At 42.9% G+C, this 20180-nt stretch overlaps 1 protein-coding gene across 9 annotated transcripts in view; it reads right to left on the bottom strand.

Moving 5' to 3' along the window:
- The window catches only part of TOX2 (TOX high mobility group box family member 2), a 156367-nt gene that overhangs the window by 3515 nt on the left and 132672 nt on the right, over positions 1–20180 (bottom strand). For 6 of the 9 annotated variants that reach the window (XM_016937947.3, XM_514661.9, XM_063802535.1 and 3 more), the window contains exons 4-7: positions 14534–14773; positions 11533–11760; positions 1252–1332; positions 2–397 (exon numbers count right to left, since the gene is read on the bottom strand). In XM_016937947.3, coding sequence (XP_016793436.1) covers positions 2–397; positions 1252–1332; positions 11533–11760; positions 14534–14773 — 945 coding nt within the window. The remainder of the gene's footprint in view (position 1; positions 398–1251; positions 1333–11532; positions 11761–14533; positions 14774–20180) is intronic. The other 3 variants (XM_063802537.1, XM_063802536.1, XM_001150502.6) reach the window with 1 other exon arrangement.

Raw genomic sequence — 20180 nt, 5'->3', positions numbered from 1 at the left:
CCTGTGGCCCTGGAGGTGAGGGGCTCATCGCCAGCTGCACCTGGAGTGCCATGGGGGTGGGCAGGACAGGGGGCTGGGGGGCTGGGGACATGCTAACAGGTGGACTGAGGAGGGTGCCCTGGGCGTGAGGGGGCAGTGACAGCTGCTGGTGCAGTGTGGGGCTGAGCGGGAAGGAGGGTGGCGGCGGCGGGGATGCACTGAGGCCTGGCAGCAGAGACTTGGAGCCCAGGGTCCGGGCGAGGCTGGCCGGGGAGGCCCCACTGCGGAAGGCCTGCAGGTCCGACGGCGTCAGGAAGGAGGCCAGGCCTGGCATGGCATACATGGGCTGCTTGGGTGGGAGCATTTTGGCTGGTGGGTTTGCCTGAGTGCTCTTGGTCTCACCTTGATCTGGGGAGCTCTGGAAGGAGACAGATATCAGTCACTGGAGAACAGAAGAGGGATGAGCCAGAACATGGGCTGTGAGGCCAGGAGGCTCTGCAACCCACTGACACGGCTGCTGGCTGGCTCTCTTGGGAGAGAGCTTGGACTAACCAGAGATAGCACAGGGTCCTTAGTCCCCTTGGCTCTGACCATCCAGTCACCTACTGCTTTTATCTTTGGGGGGCTCCCCTGCCCTTGGGGGAATCCATGCTCCTCAGCCTGGCCAGTGAGACAAGCACCATCCCACTGAGCCAGCTCTAATCATGCTCCTTCCAACCTCTGTGCCTTTGTAGATGTTGTTCCCTTGACTTTGAACCATCTTTTACTTGGCCTTTTACAGACCAGTTTGGATGCCATCTCTTCTGTACCAGGAACAACACCCACCTCCACTTGGGCCACGCATCTGCAGCCACACTTAGCTTCCTACGTTGCTGGTGTTGACAGAGGAGGCCGACGGTGTGGTGAGGAGGTGCCATATTTTGGGGTAGCGTGTCCCAAGCCCCATCAGCGGTCAGAAGTGAAGGCCACATAAAACTGGCAAAACTGGGTTTGAATCCTAGTGCGGCCACTTTAACAAACTGGATCTTTTCAGGCAAGTTGCTCAACCCCTCTGGGTGCTGGGTTCTTGTTGGAAGAAGCCAATGAAATGCATGTAAAGTGCCCAGAATGAGCCTGGCACGCTGTAGGTGCCCTGCAGACATGACCATGTAGGTCTGACCCATTCTTTCTAAGACCTGGGGTGCCGGCCCTTCCCACGGGCCCCAGTTCTTGCTCCATTCCTCAAGTGGCCCCACTCTGATCAGGGCTGTGCCTGGAGATTCCGGGTGTTACCTTGGAGACGAGGCTAGCCCGGTAGGCTGCCAGGGCCTTCAGATATTCCTTCTTTGCTGCTTCTGTCTTCCTCTTGTAGGCCTGGAAGAGTCAACACATGAGCAACACTGGGGAGAAAGTTACAGAGGAGATGCCGTGCAGGGTCCTGGGGTGGGAAGGCATGGATTCAAGGATCACGAATGGATGAGGGTGGTGGGGTCAGAAGCTGAGTCAGCCAGCCACTGGCCCCTTTCTGGGAGCGCTGCAGAGAAATTGTGGAGACCAGGCCATATCCCAGTTCCTCAGCCAAGTCACTGTGTGGCCTTGGCCAACATGCTTCACCTCTCTGGGCCTCCAGGTTATATCAGCACAACTGATCACAGAAAGACAATGCCCTTTGAAGCCCCCATTCTGAGCCAGCACAGTGCAGATTTCTTAATGCCGAACCACCTTCGCAACCTAGAATGAACCTACTTGTTCATAGTATGTTAGTTTGGATTCGGTTTGCTAATATTTTTTATTAAAAATTTTAGACCTAGGTTCATATGTTATTGTAGGACTGGTCCCAGTTTGTTCGCACCTCCTTGTTTCCATGGCTTTTGGTAGAAACGAGGAGGTGCAAATGACTTGGAGCTTAGCCTTGTGTGACTTGTGTTGGCCAATAAGACAAGCACAAATGTGATGCATGCAGAGACTGACAAAGTGATCACATATTGGTGAGGCCCTCTTGCTACTCTTGGAACTCTGATTTAAAAATTTTTTTTGTATATGAATAAGTTCTTTAATGGTGATTTCTGAGATGTTGGTGAACCTACCACCTGAGCAGTGTACACTGTACCTGATGATAGTCTTTTATCCTTCACTACCATCCTTTTCCCCAAGTCCCCAAAGTCCATTGTATCATTCTTATGCCTTTGTGTCCTCATAGCTTAGTTCCCACTTATGAGAACATACAATGTTTGGTTTTCCATTCCTGAGTTACTTCACTTAGAATAATTGTCTCCAATTCCATCCAGGTTGCTGCAAATGCCATTATTTCCTTCCTTTTTATGCTGAGTAGTATTTCATGGTGTTTGTGTGTGTGTGTGTGTACATATATATGTATATGTGTGTGTGTACATATATATGTGTGTATATATATGTGGCACATTTTCTTTACTCATTGATTGATGGGCATTTGGGCTGGTTCCATATTTTTGCAATTGCAAATTGGGCTGCTACAAACGTGTGCAAGTATCTTTTTTGTAAAATTTCTTCTCCTCTGGGTGGATACCAAGCAGTGGGACTGCTGGGTCAAACAGTAGATCTACTTTTAGTTCTTTGGGGAATTTCCACACTGTTTTTCACAGAGGATGTACTAGTTTATATTCCCACCAACAGTGTAAAAGTGTTCCCTTTTTGCCACATCCATGCCAACATCTATTTTTTGATTATGGACATTCTTGCAGGAGTAAGGTGGTTTTGATTTGCATTTCCCTGATCATAATGATGTTAAGTATTTTTTAATATGTTTGTTGGCCATTTGTATATTTTCTTTTGAGAATTCTCTATTCATCTCCTTAGCCCAATTTTTGATGGGATTGTTTTTTTCTTGCTGATTTGAGTTCCTTTGTAGATTCTGGATATTAGTCCTTTGTCGAAAGTATAGATTGTGAAGATTTTCTCCCACTCTGTGGGTTGTCTGTTTACCCTGCTGGTTCTTCTGCTGTGCAGCTTTTTAGTTTAATTAAGTCCCATCTATTTACCTTTGTTTTTGTTGCATTTGCTTTTGGGTTCTTGGTCATGAAGTCTTTGCCTAAGCCAATGTCTGTGGAAGGGTTTTTCCAGTGTTATCTTCTAGAATTTTTAGGGTTTCAGGTCTTAGATTTAAGTCTTCGATCCATTTTGAGTTGATTTTTGTATAAGGTGAGAGATGAGGATCCAGTTTCACTCTTCTACGTGTGGCTTGCCAATTATCCAAGCACCATTTGTTGAATAAGGTGTCCTTTCCCCACTTCATGTTATTGTTTGCTTTGTCAAAGATCAGTTGGTTGTAAGGACTTGGCTTTATATCTGGGTTCTCTAATCTTTTCCATGGTCTATATGCCTATTTTTATACCAGTACCATGCTGTTTTGGTGACTATGGCCATATAGTTTGAAGTCGGGTAATGTGATGCCTCCAGATTTGTTCTTTTTGCTTAGTCATGCTTTGGCTATGAGGGCTCTTTTTTGATTCCACATGAATTTTAGGATTGTTTTTTCTAGTTCTGTGAAGAATGATGGTGGTGTTTTGATGGGAATTGCATTTAATTTATAGATTGCTTTTGGCAGTATGGTCATTTTCACACTATTGATTCTACCCATCCATGAGCATGGGATGTGTTTCCATTTGTTTCATCTACGATTTCTTTCAGCAGTGTTTTGTAGTTTTCCTTGTAGAGGTCTTCCACCTCCTTGGTTAGGTATATTCCTAAGTATTTATTTATTTATTTATTTATTTATTTATTTAGCAGTTAAAGGGGGTTGAGTTCTTGATGTGATTCTCAGCTTGGTCACTGTTGCTGTATAGCAGATCTATTGATTTGTGTACATTAATTTTGTATCTTGAAACTTTGCTGAATTCATTTACCAGTTCTAGGAGCTTTTTGGATGAGTCTTTAGGGTTTTCTAGGTATATGATAATCCCATCAGCAAACACTGACAGTTTGACTTCCTCTTTACTGATTTGGTGCCCTTTATTTCTTTCTCTTGTCTGATTGCTCTGGCCAGGACTTCCAGTACTGCATCGAATAAAAGTGGCGATAGTGGGCATCCTTGTCTTGTTCTAGTTCTCAGGGGGGAATGCTTTCAACTTTTCCCCATTCAGTGTAATGTTGGCTCTGGATTTATCATAGATGGCTTTTATTACCTTAAGGTATGTCCCTTCTATGCCGATTTTGCTGAGGGTTTTAATCAAAGGGATGCTCAATTTTGTCAAATGCTTTTTCTGTGTCTTTTGAGATGATCATGTGGTTTTAAATTCTGTTTATGTGGTATATCACATTTATTGACTCGTGTATGTTAAACCATTCCTGCATCCGTGGTATGAAACCCACTTCATCATGGTGGATTATCTTTCTGATACAACATTGGATTCAGTTAGCTAGTATTGTACTGAGGATTTTTGCATTCATGTTCATCTAGGTATACAATCATGTCATCAGCAAACAGCAACACTTTGACTTCCTCTTTACAGACTTGGATGCTCTTTCTTTCTCTTGTCTGATTGCTCTGGCTAGGAATTCCAGTACTCTGTTGAATAGAAGTGGTGATAGTGGGCATCCTTGTCTTGTTCCAGTTCTCAAGGGGAATGCTTTCAATTTTTCCCCATTCACTATAATGTTGGCTCTGGTTTATCATAGATGGCTTTTATTACCTTAAAGTATGTCCCTTCTATGCTGATTTTGGGCATAGAAGGAATACTGGCCTGTAGTTTTCATTTTTTTGTTGTTGTGTTGTTATGTCCTTTCCTGGTTTGGGTATTAGGGTGATTGACTGGCTTCACAGAATAATTTAGGAAGGATTCCCTCTTTATTTTGTGGAATAGTGTCCTTTAAAAGTCTGATAGAATTCAGCTCTGAATCTATCTGGTCCTGGACTTTTTTTGTTGGTAACTTTTTAATTACCATTTCAATCTCACTGCTTGTTATTGGTCTGGTTTAATCTAGGAGGGTTGTATATTTCCAGGAATTTATCCATCTCCTCTAGGTTTTCTAGTTCATGTACATAAAGGTGTTCATAGTAGTCTTAAATGATCTTTTGTATTTCTGTGGTATCGGTTGTAATATCTCATGTTTTGTTTCTAATTGAGCTTATTTGGATCTTCTCTCTTCTTTTCTTGGTTAATCTCACTAATGGTCTATCAGTTTTATTTATCTTTTCAAAGAACCAGCTTTTTGTTTATCTTTTGTGTTTTTTGGTTTCAATTTCATTTAGTTCTGCTCTGATCTTGGTCATTTTTTTCTTCTGCTGCGTTTGAGTTTGGTGTGTTCTCTCTCTTTAGTTCCTTGAGGCATGACCTTACATTGTCTATTTGTGCTCTTTCAGACTTTTTGATGTAGGCATTTAATGCTATGACCTTTCCTCTTAGCACCACTTTTGCTGTATCCCAGAGGTTTTGATAGGTTATGTTACTATTATCGTTCAGTTCAAATAATTTTATAATATCCATCTTGATTTCATTGTTGACCCAACAATCATTCAGGAGCAGGTTATTTAACTATTTCCATATATTTGCATTGTTTTGAGGGTTCCTTTTGGAGTTGATTTCCAGTTTTATTCCACTGTGTTCTGAGAGAGTACTTGATATAATTTCTATTATTAAATTTGTTGAGACTTGTTTTATGGCCTATTGTATGGTCTATCTTGGAGAATGTTCCATGTGCTGATGAACAGAATGTATATTCTGCAGTTGTTGGGTAGAATGTTCTATAAATATCTGTTAAGTCCATTTGTTGCAGGGTAAGTTTAAGTTCATTGTTTCTTTGTTGACTTTGTCTTGATGACCTGTCTAGTGCTGTCAGTGGAGTATTGAAGTTTCCCGCTATTGTTGTTTTACTGTCTATCTTTCTCATTTCTTAGGTCTAGTAGTAATTATTTTTTTAAATTTGGGAGCTCCAATGTTAGATGCATATAAATTTAGGATTGTGATATTTTCCTGTTGGACTAGTTTTATTATATAATGTCCCTCTTTGTCTTTTTAAACTGCCCTTGCTTTAAAGTTTGTTTGGTCTGATATAAGAATAGCTATTCCTGCTCACTTTTGGTATCCATTTGCATGGAGTATCTTTTTCCACCCCTTTACCTAAAGGTTATGTATGTCCTTATGTGTCAGGTGAGTCTCTTGAAGACAGCAGATACTCAGTTGGTCAATTATTCATTCTTCCATTCTGTATTTTTAAGTGGAGCATTTAGGCCATTTACATTCAGTGCTAGTATTGAGATGTGAGGTACTATTCTATTCGTTGTGCTATTTGTTGCCCAAATACCTTGTGGTTTTTTAAAAATTGTGTTATTATTTTAGAGGTCCTGTGAGATTTATGCTTTAAGGAGATTCCATTTTTGTATATTTCAAAAATTTGTTTCAAGATTGAGCTCCTTTTAGTAGTTCTTGCAGTGCTGGCTTGGCAGTGGCAAATTCTCTCAGCATTGCTTTGAAAAAAAGAACTGTAATGAAGCTTAGTTTTGCTGGATACAAAATTCTTGGCTAATCGTTTAAGGAGGCTAAAAATAGGACCCCAATCCCTTCTAGCTTGTAGGGTTTCTGCTAAGAAATCTGCTGTTAATCTGAAAGGTTTTCCTTTCCTTCTTTTTGTGACAAATTTCCCAGGTGTTCTTTGAACTTCTTGTATTTGGATGTCTAGATCTCTAGCAAGGCCAGGGAAGTTTTCCTCAACTATTCCCTCAAATATATTTTCCAAACTTTTAGATTTCTCTTCTTCCTCAGGAACACCAATGATTCTTAGATTTGGTCATTTAACATAATCCCAAACTTCTTGGAGGCTTTGTTCATTTGTTAAAATTTTTTGTCTTTGTTGAATTGGGTTAATTTGAAAGCCTTGTCTTTGAGCTCTGAAGTTCTTTCTTCTACTTGTTCAATTCAGTTGCTGAGACTTCCCAGTGTATTTTGCATTTCTCTAAGTGTGTCCTTCATTTCCAGAAGTTGTGATTGTTTTTATTTATGCTATTTCACTGGAGATTTTTCCATTCATATGCTGTATAATTCTTTTTATTTTAAGTTGGACTTTACCTTTCTCTGGTGCCTCCTTGATTAGCTTAACAATCAACCTTCTGAATTCTTTTTCTGGCAATTCAGAGATTTTGTCTGGTTTGGATCCATTGCTGTTGAGCTAGTGTTATCTTTTGGGGGTGTTAAATAACCTCGTTTTGTCATATTACCAGAATTATTTTTCTGGTTCCTTCTCATTTGGGTAAACTATGTCAGAGGGAAGATCTGGGACTCAAGGCTGCTATTCAGATTCTCCTGTCCCTTGGGGTTCTCCCCACCCTTCCCCTAGGGATGTGGTTTCCTGAGAGCCCTGCTGCAGTGATTGTTATTTCTCTTCTGGATCTAGCCACCCAGCAGAGCTGCCAGACTCTGGGCTAGTACTGGGGAGTGTCTGCAAAGAGTCCTGTGATGTGATCTGTCTTCAGGTCTCTCCTCCATGGATATCAACACCTGGTCCAGTGGAAGTAGCAGGGGAGTGAAGTGGACTCCATGAGGGTCCTTGGTTGTATTTTTAAGTGCACTGGTTTTGTGTTGGTTGGCCTCTAGCCAGGAGGTAGCACTTTCTAGAGCACATCAGCTGCAGTAGTATAGGGAGGATACAAGCTTGCCCTAGTGTCAGGTGGTGGGCGGGGCCATGGAGTTCCCAAGAGAGATTATGTCCTTTGTCTTAGGCTAACAGGGCAGGTAGAGAAAGACCATCAGGTAGGGGCAGGGTTAGGTGGGGCTTGCTGCAGATGCTGTGGGGGTTGTGGTTCCCAGAGGGATTATGGCTGACTCTGCTGCATCACACAGGTTGTCAGGGAAGTGAGGGAAAGCTGGCAGCCACAGGCTGGTCTCACTCCCACCATGCACCCCCAACAGCACCGAGTTTATTTCCAGGCAGCTAGTGAACAGGGCTGAGAACTTGCCCCAGGCTACAGGCCTCCCAGCTGAGAAAGCAAGCCAACTCACAATTCCTTGGCTGTCCCAGAGAGCCTGCAGCAGCAATCCACATCCTTCAAAGGGTCTGTGGATTCTTTTGGCTTTCCTAGTATGTTCCTATGGTAGTTCTTGGAGCAAAAGTTCACAATGTGAGTCTCCGTGCACTGCTCTGTCTGTCCGAGTGGGAGCTGCAAGTTAGTCCTGCCTCCTTCCTGCCATTTTTCTGCTCTAAAACTGCTCTTGGAACTCTGACTTGCTATGTGAATAAGCATGAGCTAGTCTGCTGGATGATGAAAGACACATGGCCCAGTTTGGCTCCACTGCTCCAGCTGACAGCCATCCAACTCCCAGAAGCGGAGATGCCTAATTTACTGTAGTTGACCACTGATGCAAATGGGTGAGCCCAGCCAAGAGCAGCAGCAGAACCATCCTGCTGAGCCCAGCACAGTTCATGGACCCTCAGAATCATAAGTTGAATAAATGATTATTGTTTTAATCCATTAAATTTTGGTATTGTTTATTACACATTCAAAATTAAATGATGCAGTTAGCTTCATTATGTTTTAGTGTCAAGGTTACATATATAAAGACTTGTGAAGGTTTTCTTATTTTTCTAAGTCTTGGAATTATTAGCTCTTTGATGATTTGAAAGAACTTTCCTATCCATCACCTAGGCTTGAAACTTTTGGGGGATAGGCAGGGTTTCTTTTATTTCCTATTATTTTCTCACTACCTCTCTTGGTTATTAGTGTATTAATAGTAAAATAGGAATATAAGTCACATTTCTAAATGTGATTTCAAAAACTGACACAAGCTAACATCCAGCCTTATGCTTAATAGTGAAACATGAGAGGTAATGCAAAGTAAGAAGACCACTATCCCTGCCATTGCTGAACATCTCTTTTTTAGAAGTCCTAGTCAACATAACTGGGAAAAGAAAACAAAATTAGAAATCTGAGAAGTGAGGAGACAAAATAAGGAGATATGGCTGGATGTAGTGGCTCATGCCTCTAATCCCAGCACTTTGGGAGGCCAAGGTGGGATGATCATTTGAGGCTAAGAATTTGTCAGCCTGAGCAACACAGCAAGACCCTGTCTCTAGAAAATACAAAAAAAAATGAAAAAATTTTGTGGGGCATGGTGATGCATGGCACGCCTGTAGTCCAGCTACTTGGGAAGCTGAGCTGGGAAAATTGCTTGAGCCCAGGAGTTCAAGGCTGCAGTGAGCTATGATCATGCCACTGACCTCTAGCCTGGGTGACAGAGTGACACCCTGTCTCTTAAAAAACAAATAACAAAGGAGACAAAATTATCATTTGTAAAAGATATATATGTATAAATATGTGTATAATTAAAGACACTTTTTTTAAACCTAGAAGAAAGACTCAGGAATTAAAAATGATCAGAAATGATAAAATAGTAAGCTTGGCAGTTACAAATTAAATTCCTAACTTTTTATACTCAACAATTTGCTAGGAAAATGGGGAGAAACAAGCCATTTATAACGCATTAAGTAAAAGGAGAGATATGCCCATTATTGGATGGAAATAAATATATGCCAAGTTCTGGGTTAGAAATAAAATGTCAGACAGGTAAGCAGAAATGAAACCGACACAGGGGCTGGGACTCTCAACCACCTTTGCTTGCCTCTGGGCTGTGCTGAATAAGGTCAGAGAAAGCATCGGTGGAGGGAGTGCCTGGGGACATAGCACTTGAGACCACTGTCTCCCCAGACTGTATAAAACGGCAAGGAAATCCCCCCACCATACAAAAACAACCTGAAGTCTTTTGAAAGGGAATTGGTTGCCAACGAAACACACAAGTGAAAATGACAGGCGTCCCTATAGCAAAAGCCACAGTGCCCTGCCAATATCCCCCAGTCCTTACCCCTGTCCTACAAACATGCTCTACTTCCAGCTGCCACCGGCTATATTCCTTTGCCTGAGGGTCCCTCTGGTGGCAGGAGCCTGGCATGTGTAGCAGGCCAGGGGTGCTGCGGAAGTAATGTCCCCTGGAGCAGCTCTGAAGGAATGCTGGTGTCCACCCCAGCACCCTTGCCCCTCAGACAGGATGACCCTGAGGCCTGGCACGTTCTAAGCAGGCTCCTGAGTTCCCAGCGGGATTGTGCTCCAGTTGCCCATGGTGGATTCTCCTGGGACAATGTGCCCTTTCCTGGCTGCCCTCCTTTCCCTGTCTCATTTCCCCACTCCCCTACCAGAGGTGGGGGCCATCTCCCAAATAAACTCTCTGCATTATAACATATTCCAAAATTACCTAAAATTTTAGAATAAGGTAAAGATGATGTTTCAAATAAGTCAGTAATTCATCTCTCTGCCCCAAGCCTGCTACTTTCCCCATATTTCCCATCCAGTGACTGGCATCTCCATTTACTCAGAATGGAAGCCAGATGCAAGGAGGCTCCCAGGACATGCTCTGTGTCCCCTACCCTAAACCATTCTGGAAAATGCTCCAGACCCTACCTTCCCCCACCTGGATCACTGTGCACCCTCCACATCCACTCTTACCTGCCTTATGCTGCCGTTCCAGTCTCTCCTCTGCATAAAACTCTTCACTGGTTTTCTCTCCTCTTAGAACAGGGCCTGACTACTTCCAAGGTCTGCAAAGCCCAGCGTGGTCTGGCCCCTGCCCTCCTTTCCAGCTCCGTCTCTGCTATGGGTACTCTTATTGTCTCCTCTCTGGCCATCCTGGTCTCCTTTCTGTCCCCTGTGCTTTTCCAGCCTCCTTCCTTACCAGGCCTCCCTGTCTGGAACACTTCCCCTCCTCCAAAGAGAACTCACACTTCAGGTCTCACCTGGTGACCTGACCCCCGGGACAATGTCCGTCCCTGCTCTTTCCACTCTCATGAACTATGTACCCTCCTGGTACACGGCACAATCACAATTGTAATTTTACATTTACTCATCTGCTTATTTGATTCATGTCTCTCATGCCAACAGCCCAATTGAGCCTCCTGCTTCTACAGATGTGAGTTCAAATCCTGACTCTACCTTGATTCACACTGGTGACCTCTACCAAACAGGAAAGCAATGGCTACTCCACAGGGTGTTGTAAGGATTCGGTGACATACCGGGGGGAAAGCCCAGCCCAGACGTGAGCTCAGAGAAGGAGTAGCCAGCACCCCTGTTTTAATAGACATGAAAACCGAGGCTCAGAGAGTTTAGGTGGTCAGGCTGAGGTCACACAGCTGGCAACTCCATTTGCCTACCAGCTAGTTCTGCTCTCTATTCTCCCTGGAGGCCTTTAGAGGAGGCCACAGGCACATGGTCAGTGGGATAGGAAGCTCTGGCCTGGACTCCAGACTTTTAGGGTTGGTGGGACAAGATGGATGGAGATGCTTGTTCTCATTTTATCAAGGGGGAAGCAGAGGTTCAGAATGGTTAAGTTGTGGGAAGCAGAGGTTCAGAGTGGTTAAGTTGCTAGTAAATGCAGTTGGTTAGTAGAATTGGAAGGCAGCTAGCTTCCCAATTTACAGATGGGCAACCTGAGCCCAGGAAAGACCTCTGCAAGAGTCTCTAGTTCCAGAGCTGGGCCTGGTTTCAGACCTTCAAAGTGTGTCCTTGGTTCCAGGACCACAAAGCCTCAGGGGATGGCCCAGAAAGAGAGGGAGGCTCACCTGCTTCTGTTCCTCTCCCAGGCTGTCCCACATGGAGGCCACGATTTTGGACACGTCACCAAAAGTGGCACTGGGGTTCTGACCCTTGATGGCGGCCTGAGTGTCTCTGAAGAAGAGTGCGTAGGCCGACACAGGCTTCTGCGGCTCATTGGGGTCCTTCTTTTTCTTCTTCTTCGGGTTCTTGGCCTTTTTTCCTGGGTCGGCTGAAGGTCTCTTTTCTCCCGAGATCTGCCCGAGTGAGAAGAGTCAGAAAACCAAAGAAGCCCAAGGGCCTCCTGCCAAAGGCGATCAACACAGACTCGGGCCAAGCTGCACTTCTCCAGCCCTGCTCATGCACAGATAACCACTCGCGCGATGGAGGGGGCAATGGACAGACACACACACCCTGGGTGGGTGTTTAACTCATTAAAGAGAATCAGCATGATTGTAAAGTTGATTCAGAGAAATGCAGGAGGAGAAGACGGACTGTATAGTCACTGAAAGAATGGAAAGAATGCTGGAATTAGATTACTAAATTACACGTGAAACTGGTTAGTGCCCAATAGAGCGCTGAAACTATCACCTTTGGGACTTTTAATCTTTTCTACTGGACAGAAATTTGCATCTCTACCGGGCAAAGTTAATTTGCCTTATAATCAGACAAAAATCCCTTACATCTCTTATCACTTCCCCTCCCCCGCCCAAGGTAACATCTTCTTTTACAGAGTTGTGAAATCCCCTAATCAATAATGAATAACGAATCAAAGCAAAGGTCCAGTTTCCTAGAGAATCAGATAATTATTGAGTGAGCCTGTTAGCCAAGGTTTTGGTATGACATTGAAAGAATGTGCAGTTATTTGGGGGCCTATTTCCAAGTTTGGAGTGTGTGTGCATGTGTGTATATGTGTATATACATGTATGTGTGTGTGTGTATATATATGTATATATATGTGTGTATATATATGTATATATATGTGTGTGTGTATATATGTATATATGTGTGTATATATAGTATATATGTATATATGTGTGTATATATAGTATATATATGTCTGTATATATATGTGTGTATATATATGTGTGTGTGTGTGTGTGTGTGTGTGTGTGTATATATATATATATATATATATATATATATATATATCTGCCCTCCCACTTGTGAGCACAATCCCCAAAAAGGATCCTGCATTACAAAAGGCTGGTCTCCACCGCCATGTTTCAGCTGTGCAGCTTTGAGCAGGTGGCTTAGTCCCTTGACCCTGTGAAGTGGGGAGGGCATGAGGCTAAAGCGACTGTTACTGCGTCAGCCCTGGAGCCAGTGGCTTCACTCTGGACAGACTGCAGGACCATGATCCTGTGAACACTTGACTTAGGGCTTCCAGGATGGGGTGGTGTTGGGATGCCCACCACAGACCTCAGTGGGTCTCTGTTGGGTCACTCAAGCCATGTAGGAACAGGGGACTTTGGTCAAAAGCCCTGGACCCTGTAGTGAAGACTCTGGCTCTAGGAGCCAAGAAGATGGAGGTGACATGTTGACCTGATGACAAAGCCATGGGCCAGTAGGCATGATCAGGCATCCATGTCTGAAGGACATGGTTCTGTTCCTGAGGCTTATCTCTGCAGCTACTCCCTTCTCCAAGCCCCAGTTGTGTTAGCACCGTGGTGTGACTCTAGCAAGATCAGGGATGTTGTCATTGACAAAGTCCTGAACAGGCACAGCAGGGCAGGGGGTTGAGGGCACATACACTGGACTGCACCTGCAGCCTCCTGGGTTTGAATCCTGGTTCCCCCCACTTACTAGCTGTGTGACACCAGATACATTACTTAACCTCTCTGTGCCTCAGTGTCCCCATCTGCCAAACAGAGATAATAACAGTCCCTGCCCTATAGGACTTTTATGAGGATTACATGGACGTATACTTGTTATGTGTTTAGAGCAGTGTCTGGCCCATAGAGAGTGTTTGTTAAATAAAAACCGTTCCTGCATGGACTATAATAGAGGTCGAGTCATCCTTAGGATGAAGCTGGGCCAGGATCCAGAAGTAAACCCCTCTTCCCCCAAAGTCCAGGGTTACTGCGCTAGGCCTTGGGAGGCCACCACGTGGAAAGGACACTGGATCGACAGAGGCAGGAGGCACGGAGGGAGATAAGTCTTAATTCTGCCACTAGCTCGCTGGGAGGCCCTGGGCAAACACTTCTGTCTTTGGCATTTCTGGGCCTCTGTTTTCCTCCCTGGTAAGACAAGATGTTCTCTCACCGGGAGGTGGATTTGGAGTCAATGCAAAGAAGGGCCAGAGCCTGGACAGGTGGCGGGCTGTCATCCCTACCATGTTCTTGAGGAGGTCAAACCACTCTAGACTCCAGGAATGTTGGGGGAATGCATGTTCCCAGTGGGGGGGTCATTTTTGCACCCCACCCTCAAGGTCAGTGAATACTCTAGGCCCAGAGGTGCTGTCTTCTGGACCACACAGTTTTGTCAGAATATTTTCTCCTAAGAGGGCCAAATGGCCATAAATGTGACCCCGATGGCCTTGCTGAAGCCGTCCACACCTCTGAAATCGCCCACTGGCCTTCAGGAGTCAGGCTTTGCCAACTTTCACAGGATATTCTCACCCCATCCCCTCAACATTTGTTGGAATTTTCTCTGCTTTATGCACAAGGCTCTGGGAGTCCCGAGGGAACACAGCTTGTCAAGGATGCTCAGCACTTGGAGCAGCCAAAGCTCGATGCCACAAAGCCCCATAGGTGCCATCCCCCCTGACCAGGTGCTCCACCTGCCAATGTGCTTTTTCCTTGGCTTCCAGCGTGGCCTGGGTGTCTTAACAGAAAACCACTGAGCTCTGTGGCGGACATCCCAACCGCCACCAGGAACGCCTGCTCAGTGGGGATGGCACCTACGGGGACCTTGGGACATCAGGCTTTTCTAGTCTTTACTAGAGGGAGGTGATGCCCATTTCCCCACAGGACCCCTTCCCTGCCGACAGGAGGGCAGCTTCAGGCTCTGTTCCTGCACCGCACATACCTTGAAATGCACTTCCGACTCCTCTTCCTGAGTGGAGCTGGAGGGAGAGGGGGTCGCTGACTTGCTCCCCGGCGGTGATGGGGAGCTGTGGGCGATGCTGCTCCGGATGCCCATCTGTGAGATGAGCTGGGACTGGCTGAGGGCACTCATGTGGCTGGCCAGCATTGCCGGGCGACCCAGCAGGGGCCCGGGCCGGCCCGAGTCATAGGCAGCCACTTCCGAGTGGACCATCTCCTGGATCTGAGAGGGGAGGACAGGAGGGTTGAGTTAGGAAGGACCTGTCCTGCCACTCCATCACATCTGTGCTAGCGGACTTAGAGGAGGGAATGCAGAGGAGAAGTGATGGATGCGGCTCCTGCTCCGATCCCTGACAGGTGAATCTCAAGATGGAGCCTCATGCTACTTGGACCTCCGTATGATTAAGTGCACTCGTGGGAAACCGGCAGCTCCGTGGCTGTGTGCCATTCTACTGACATTCACCTCGGACAGACGCTTTGCATTTCAGCCCCTGCCAGAGAGCTCAGTCCGGTTATGTTGGATCATTTGATGAGACCGAGTCTTCCCTCCTGGAATGCAATATGTCTCTGCATGAACTTAGCAGTCAGCATGATAGCAACGCACACAGATGATGGACGCTAACTACATTTTGAATCCTGGTCCTGCCATTCTACCAGCTGGGTGACTTTGGCCAAGTTACCTAACCTCTTTGTGCCTCAGTTTCTTCATCTGTAAAATGTGGATATGAGCAAACCTACATTCTAGGGTTCTTAAAGATCAAATGTACCTGGCATACAGTAAGCCCTATATTGTATAAGCATGTGTTAAATACATTGAATAAATAAATTTCTTGATAAAGTTGAGTACTTTTCTTCCTACAGGTCAGCAATTTTGTTATTAACTCCATTCCCCATGATATTTTCTAACTGGTTACTTCTGGAAAGTTATTGGTTTTTACATATAAGCATTTTTCACACTAAACACACATTGAGGATAGGACTTTGGACCTAAATATATGTCCACACCCTGTTGAGTGAAGCATACCTATTTGCATACTCTTACGATTTTTATTTCCTCTGCATCTGTGGTTATTTATTTGCCCTTTCTAATTTCTAACAAACATCAAGTATCTGTTTTTCTCCCATTTTTTCTTCATTAGGAAAGCAAACAGGTTTTCAGTTTTATGTGGGTTGTTTCTTTTCTCCTCAAAAGAATCAAATCTCAAGTGTATCACTTCTGCTTCTCTGTTTTCTAATTCTTTAATATCTCATTTTGTCTTTAGCTATCCCTTCCTCCGCATTTTAAAGATTCATAATTGCTGCTTCCCCCTCAATTTTGAGTTGTATTTTATTTTTTAATTGACAAATGACAAATTGTATATATTTATATGTACGATATGTTTTGATGCATGTATACACTGTGAAATAATGAACATATTCATCACCTCACCTAGCATTGCTTAGATGAGAACATTTAAAATCTACTTTCTTCTTTGATCCAAGAGTTGTTCAAGAAGAGTTCTGGAATACCATTTGACCCAGCAATCCCATTACTGGGTATATACCCAGAGGAATATAAATCATTCTATCATAAAGATACATGCACGTGTGTGTTCACTGCAGCACTATTCACAATAGCAAAGACACGGAATCAGCCCAGATACCCAACAAAGATAGACTGAAAGAAAATGTGGTACATATATACCATGAAGTACTATACAGTCATAAAAAGGAATGAAATCATGTCCTCTGCAGGGACATGGATGGAGCTGGAAGCCATTATCGTCAGCAAACTAATGCAGGAACAGAAAACCAAACACCTCATGTTTTCACTTATAAGTGGAAGCCGAACAATGTGAACACTTAGACACAGGGAGGGGAACTACACACTGGGGCGCGTTGAGGGGGCAAGGGGAGGGACAGCATCAAGAAAAATGCTAATGCATACTGGGTTTAGTACCTAGGTGATGAGTTGATAAGTACAGCAAACCACTGTGGCACACATTTACCTAGGTAACAAACCTGCACATCCTGCATATATACCCTGGAACTTAAATTTTAAAAGGCTAACAAAAAGAAGAGTTCTGGAAATTCCAAGTGGCTAATTTTCTTTTTCTTTTGGCTACAATTTCCAGTAACAAAAATTATCAAAGTATGGGGTCTGTACTATTTACAAGTTTGAGATTTTGTTAAGGTTTTGAGACCCAAATATGATTAAATTGTGTACATATTCCACAGTCCTTACAAAGAATAGGCTATGTTTGCAGATGAATACAGCAGTATATTTTTCCATTCTATCAGTGATTATTCTTTAGATTCCTTACCTTTTTGGCTCTTTAATCTTACACAGCCTTGTCCAGATTGCCTGCAATTTTTCTGTTTCCATAAAAAAATCTCCTTTTAATGCTTAAAGTGTTTGTTTTGGGAATTTGATGTCGGTTTTGTTTTGAGACAGAGTCGTGCTGCATCGCGCAGGCTGGAGTGCAGTGGCGCGATCTTGGCTCACTGCAACCTCTGCCTCCCAGGTAGCTGGGACAACAGGTGGCACCATCATGCCTGGCTAATTTTTGTATTTTTAGTAGAGAGAGATGGGGTTTCGCCATATTGGCCAGGCTTGTCTCAAACTCCTGACCTCAAGTGATCTGCCCACCTCGGCCCCCCAAAGTGCTGGGATTTTATAGGCATGAGCCACCACACCTGGCCCTGATATTGGTTTTTATTACAAAAAGAAGACAGACAATTGTATCTTCATTATGGATTAAACTCTTTATTAACTATCTTTTTTGTCTCTTTTTTTTTTTTTGCCTTGAATTCAGTGGAGTCTGATATGAATAATGCTGTCCTTGCCTGTATGTTTGTTTGAATGTGTCTGGCATGTATTTTATTACAAATCTCTTAGTTTTTATTTTTTAGGGTTACTTTTGTCAAATGTTTTTGTTGTGATCAGCTTTAGAAATTGAACTCTTCCCTTATGCCCTGGAACAGTATAGATAACATATAAATTACATTTTCCTTAGAGAATGAAAGAGCTTAAACAGAAAACCATCTGAGGCCCAGTGCTTTTTGTTTTCACAATATCCTTCATGGCTAATAGGTCTATCTCAGTTTCCATTTTCTCTCGAGTCAGTTTTGGTAAATTATATATATATATATATATATATATATATATATATATATATATATATATAAATTCATTTTATCCAGATACTAACATGTACTAGCATATAACTGGATAATATATTTAAAAATATACTCTGTGGTTTTCATCAGTTCCCATTCAAAATTGTAATATTGTGAATACACGTTGCTTTTTAAAATTTTCCTTCTCAAAATTTATTTTATTTATTTTTTTGTGACGGAGTCTTGCTCTGTTGCCCACACTGGAGTGCAGTGATGCTATCTCGGCTCACCACAACCTCTGCCTCCATCTCCAGGGTTCAAGCAATTTTCCTGCCTCAGCCTCCTGAGTAGCTGGAATTACAGGTGCATGTCACCACACCCGGCTACTTTTTGTATTTTTAGGAGAGATGGGTTTTTGCCATGTTGGCCAAGCTGGTCTCAAACTCCTGACCTCAAGTGATCCACCCGTCTCAGCCTCCCAAAATGCTGAGATTACAGGCATGAGCCACCACACCCGGCCAAAAGTTTATATATTTCAACTGTCTAGCCAAAGAACCAGCTCTTATATTTTAAAAAAATTTGACAACTTTCATGATAATTCATTAAATTCTGCTTTCTTCTCTATTAATGTTGACTTGAGGTAGCATATGTTGTTTTTTACATAGGTTTTCAAATTAAGCTATTTTCACATTTTCTTTTTTAGTAACAGAAACATCTAGGGCAGGAGTTGAGATGAGCAATTTTACCATGCAGGGGGCATTTCTCTGAAGACATTTTTGGTTCTGACAACTGGAGGGTGGGAAGCTACTGGCATCTGCTGGGTAGTGGCCAGGGATGTCCCCACTAAACAAAGAATTATGCATCCCAAAATGTCAATAGTACTGAGGTTGAGAAACTCTGCACTGTAACTATGATTTTTCTCCCAGGGAGAATTTTAGCTACATCATATAAGTATTTTTAAAATATTCTACATTGATGATTTTATTTTCTCTCTTACCCTAAAGTTATTTGGAAGAGTGTTTTTATTTAATGTATCCTTTGTTATCAAGATCAGAGACCATGACTCCTAGAATTTTATCTTTTTGGAAAGTACTGAGGTTTTTGTTATAGCTTAGGATATGATCAATTTGTTTTTCCTTTTTAAAAACTTTTAGGTTCAGGGGTATATGTGAAGGTTTGTTATAGAGACAAATTGCATGTCACAGGGGTTTGGTATACAGACTATTTTGTCACCAAAGTATGATCAATTTTTGCAAAACTGTTCATGTATATTGGAAATAATACTGTATATTGTACAAATTTCTCCATATGTCTATTCAATAAACAGTTTTGACTACTTTAGGTGTAAAATCTCAAAAGAATTGGCTTATTTCACTTAGCTTAAGGTACTCAAGGTTCATCCATGTGGTAGCTGAATCAGAACTTTCTTCCCTTTTTAAGGCTGAGCAATACACCCTTGTATGTATAGACTACATTTTGCTTATCCATTCATCTGCTGGTAGGCAGTTGGTTGGGCATTATGAATAATGCTGCTAGGAACATGGGTGCACAAGTATCTCGTGGAGACTCTGCTTTCAATTCTCTTGAGTAGACACCCAGAATTCCAATTGCCGTATCATATAGTAATTCTGTTTTCTAATTTTTAAGAAACCACCATACTGTTTTCCACAAAGCCTGCCATTCCTATTGTGTTTCCAGCAGTTTCTCTCTAAAATTTAAACAGATTTTCTGCATACACACTAATGTGAAGTTATTTATCCTGTAAATGTCCCAGAATGTTATGTCTTTACTGTGGCTTCTCCTTGCTCATAAAAAATAAGCATCTTTGCCTTAATGTTTCTGTCTTACATCCTACTTTATTTGCTATCATTATCACTCTAATTTTTCACTGTTTTATTTTTGTCCTGCATAATTTTAAGTGTAAACAGTGTATAGGTAGATATTGGTTTCTAACCCAGTTCTTAATATATTGTGACATATGTATTTGATTATTAACCATACAAATATCTGAGAGACAGATTTAAAGTGAACTGTTTTATAGAAGGTTTTAAAATGTATTCTCCAAACATTCTCCTCTCCCCACCCCATAGCTTACGCACTCTCACCTTCTATAAGCCTTAAGCAAGAATCTGGCATTAGCTCCTCAAGGTCAAATCAGCCTTAGAACTCTGTATTAGGGCTTGTTTTCTTTTTCTTCCCAGTGGCCTGCTTTAGAATTCTTCCATCAGATATTCCTGACTTGGTGATTTAATATTTTTACCAACTCTTGATAATGGCGGATTTTTGAAGTTTTGCAAACCTGCTAAGTGTGAAATTCTCTCAAAGTCATTCTGATTTCCACCATTCTGATCACTAGTGAGGGTGACCACCTTTTCATAAGTTTACTGGACCATTTATGTTTCTGCATACACTGCTGTTAGGAGTGTAGACTAGTATGTAAAACACTTTAGAAAACAACCTGGCAACACTCAGTATATTGAAGATGCAGATATCCTATAACCTAGAATTCTACTCCAAGATGTTTACTATAA

This window comes from Pan troglodytes, chromosome 21 (assembly GCF_028858775.2).
Source record: "Pan troglodytes isolate AG18354 chromosome 21, NHGRI_mPanTro3-v2.0_pri, whole genome shotgun sequence".
Taxonomy (NCBI): domain Eukaryota; kingdom Metazoa; phylum Chordata; class Mammalia; order Primates; family Hominidae; genus Pan; species Pan troglodytes.
The sequence above is the reverse complement of the archived record's forward strand: the minus strand, read 5'-3'. Positions and strand labels throughout refer to the sequence as shown.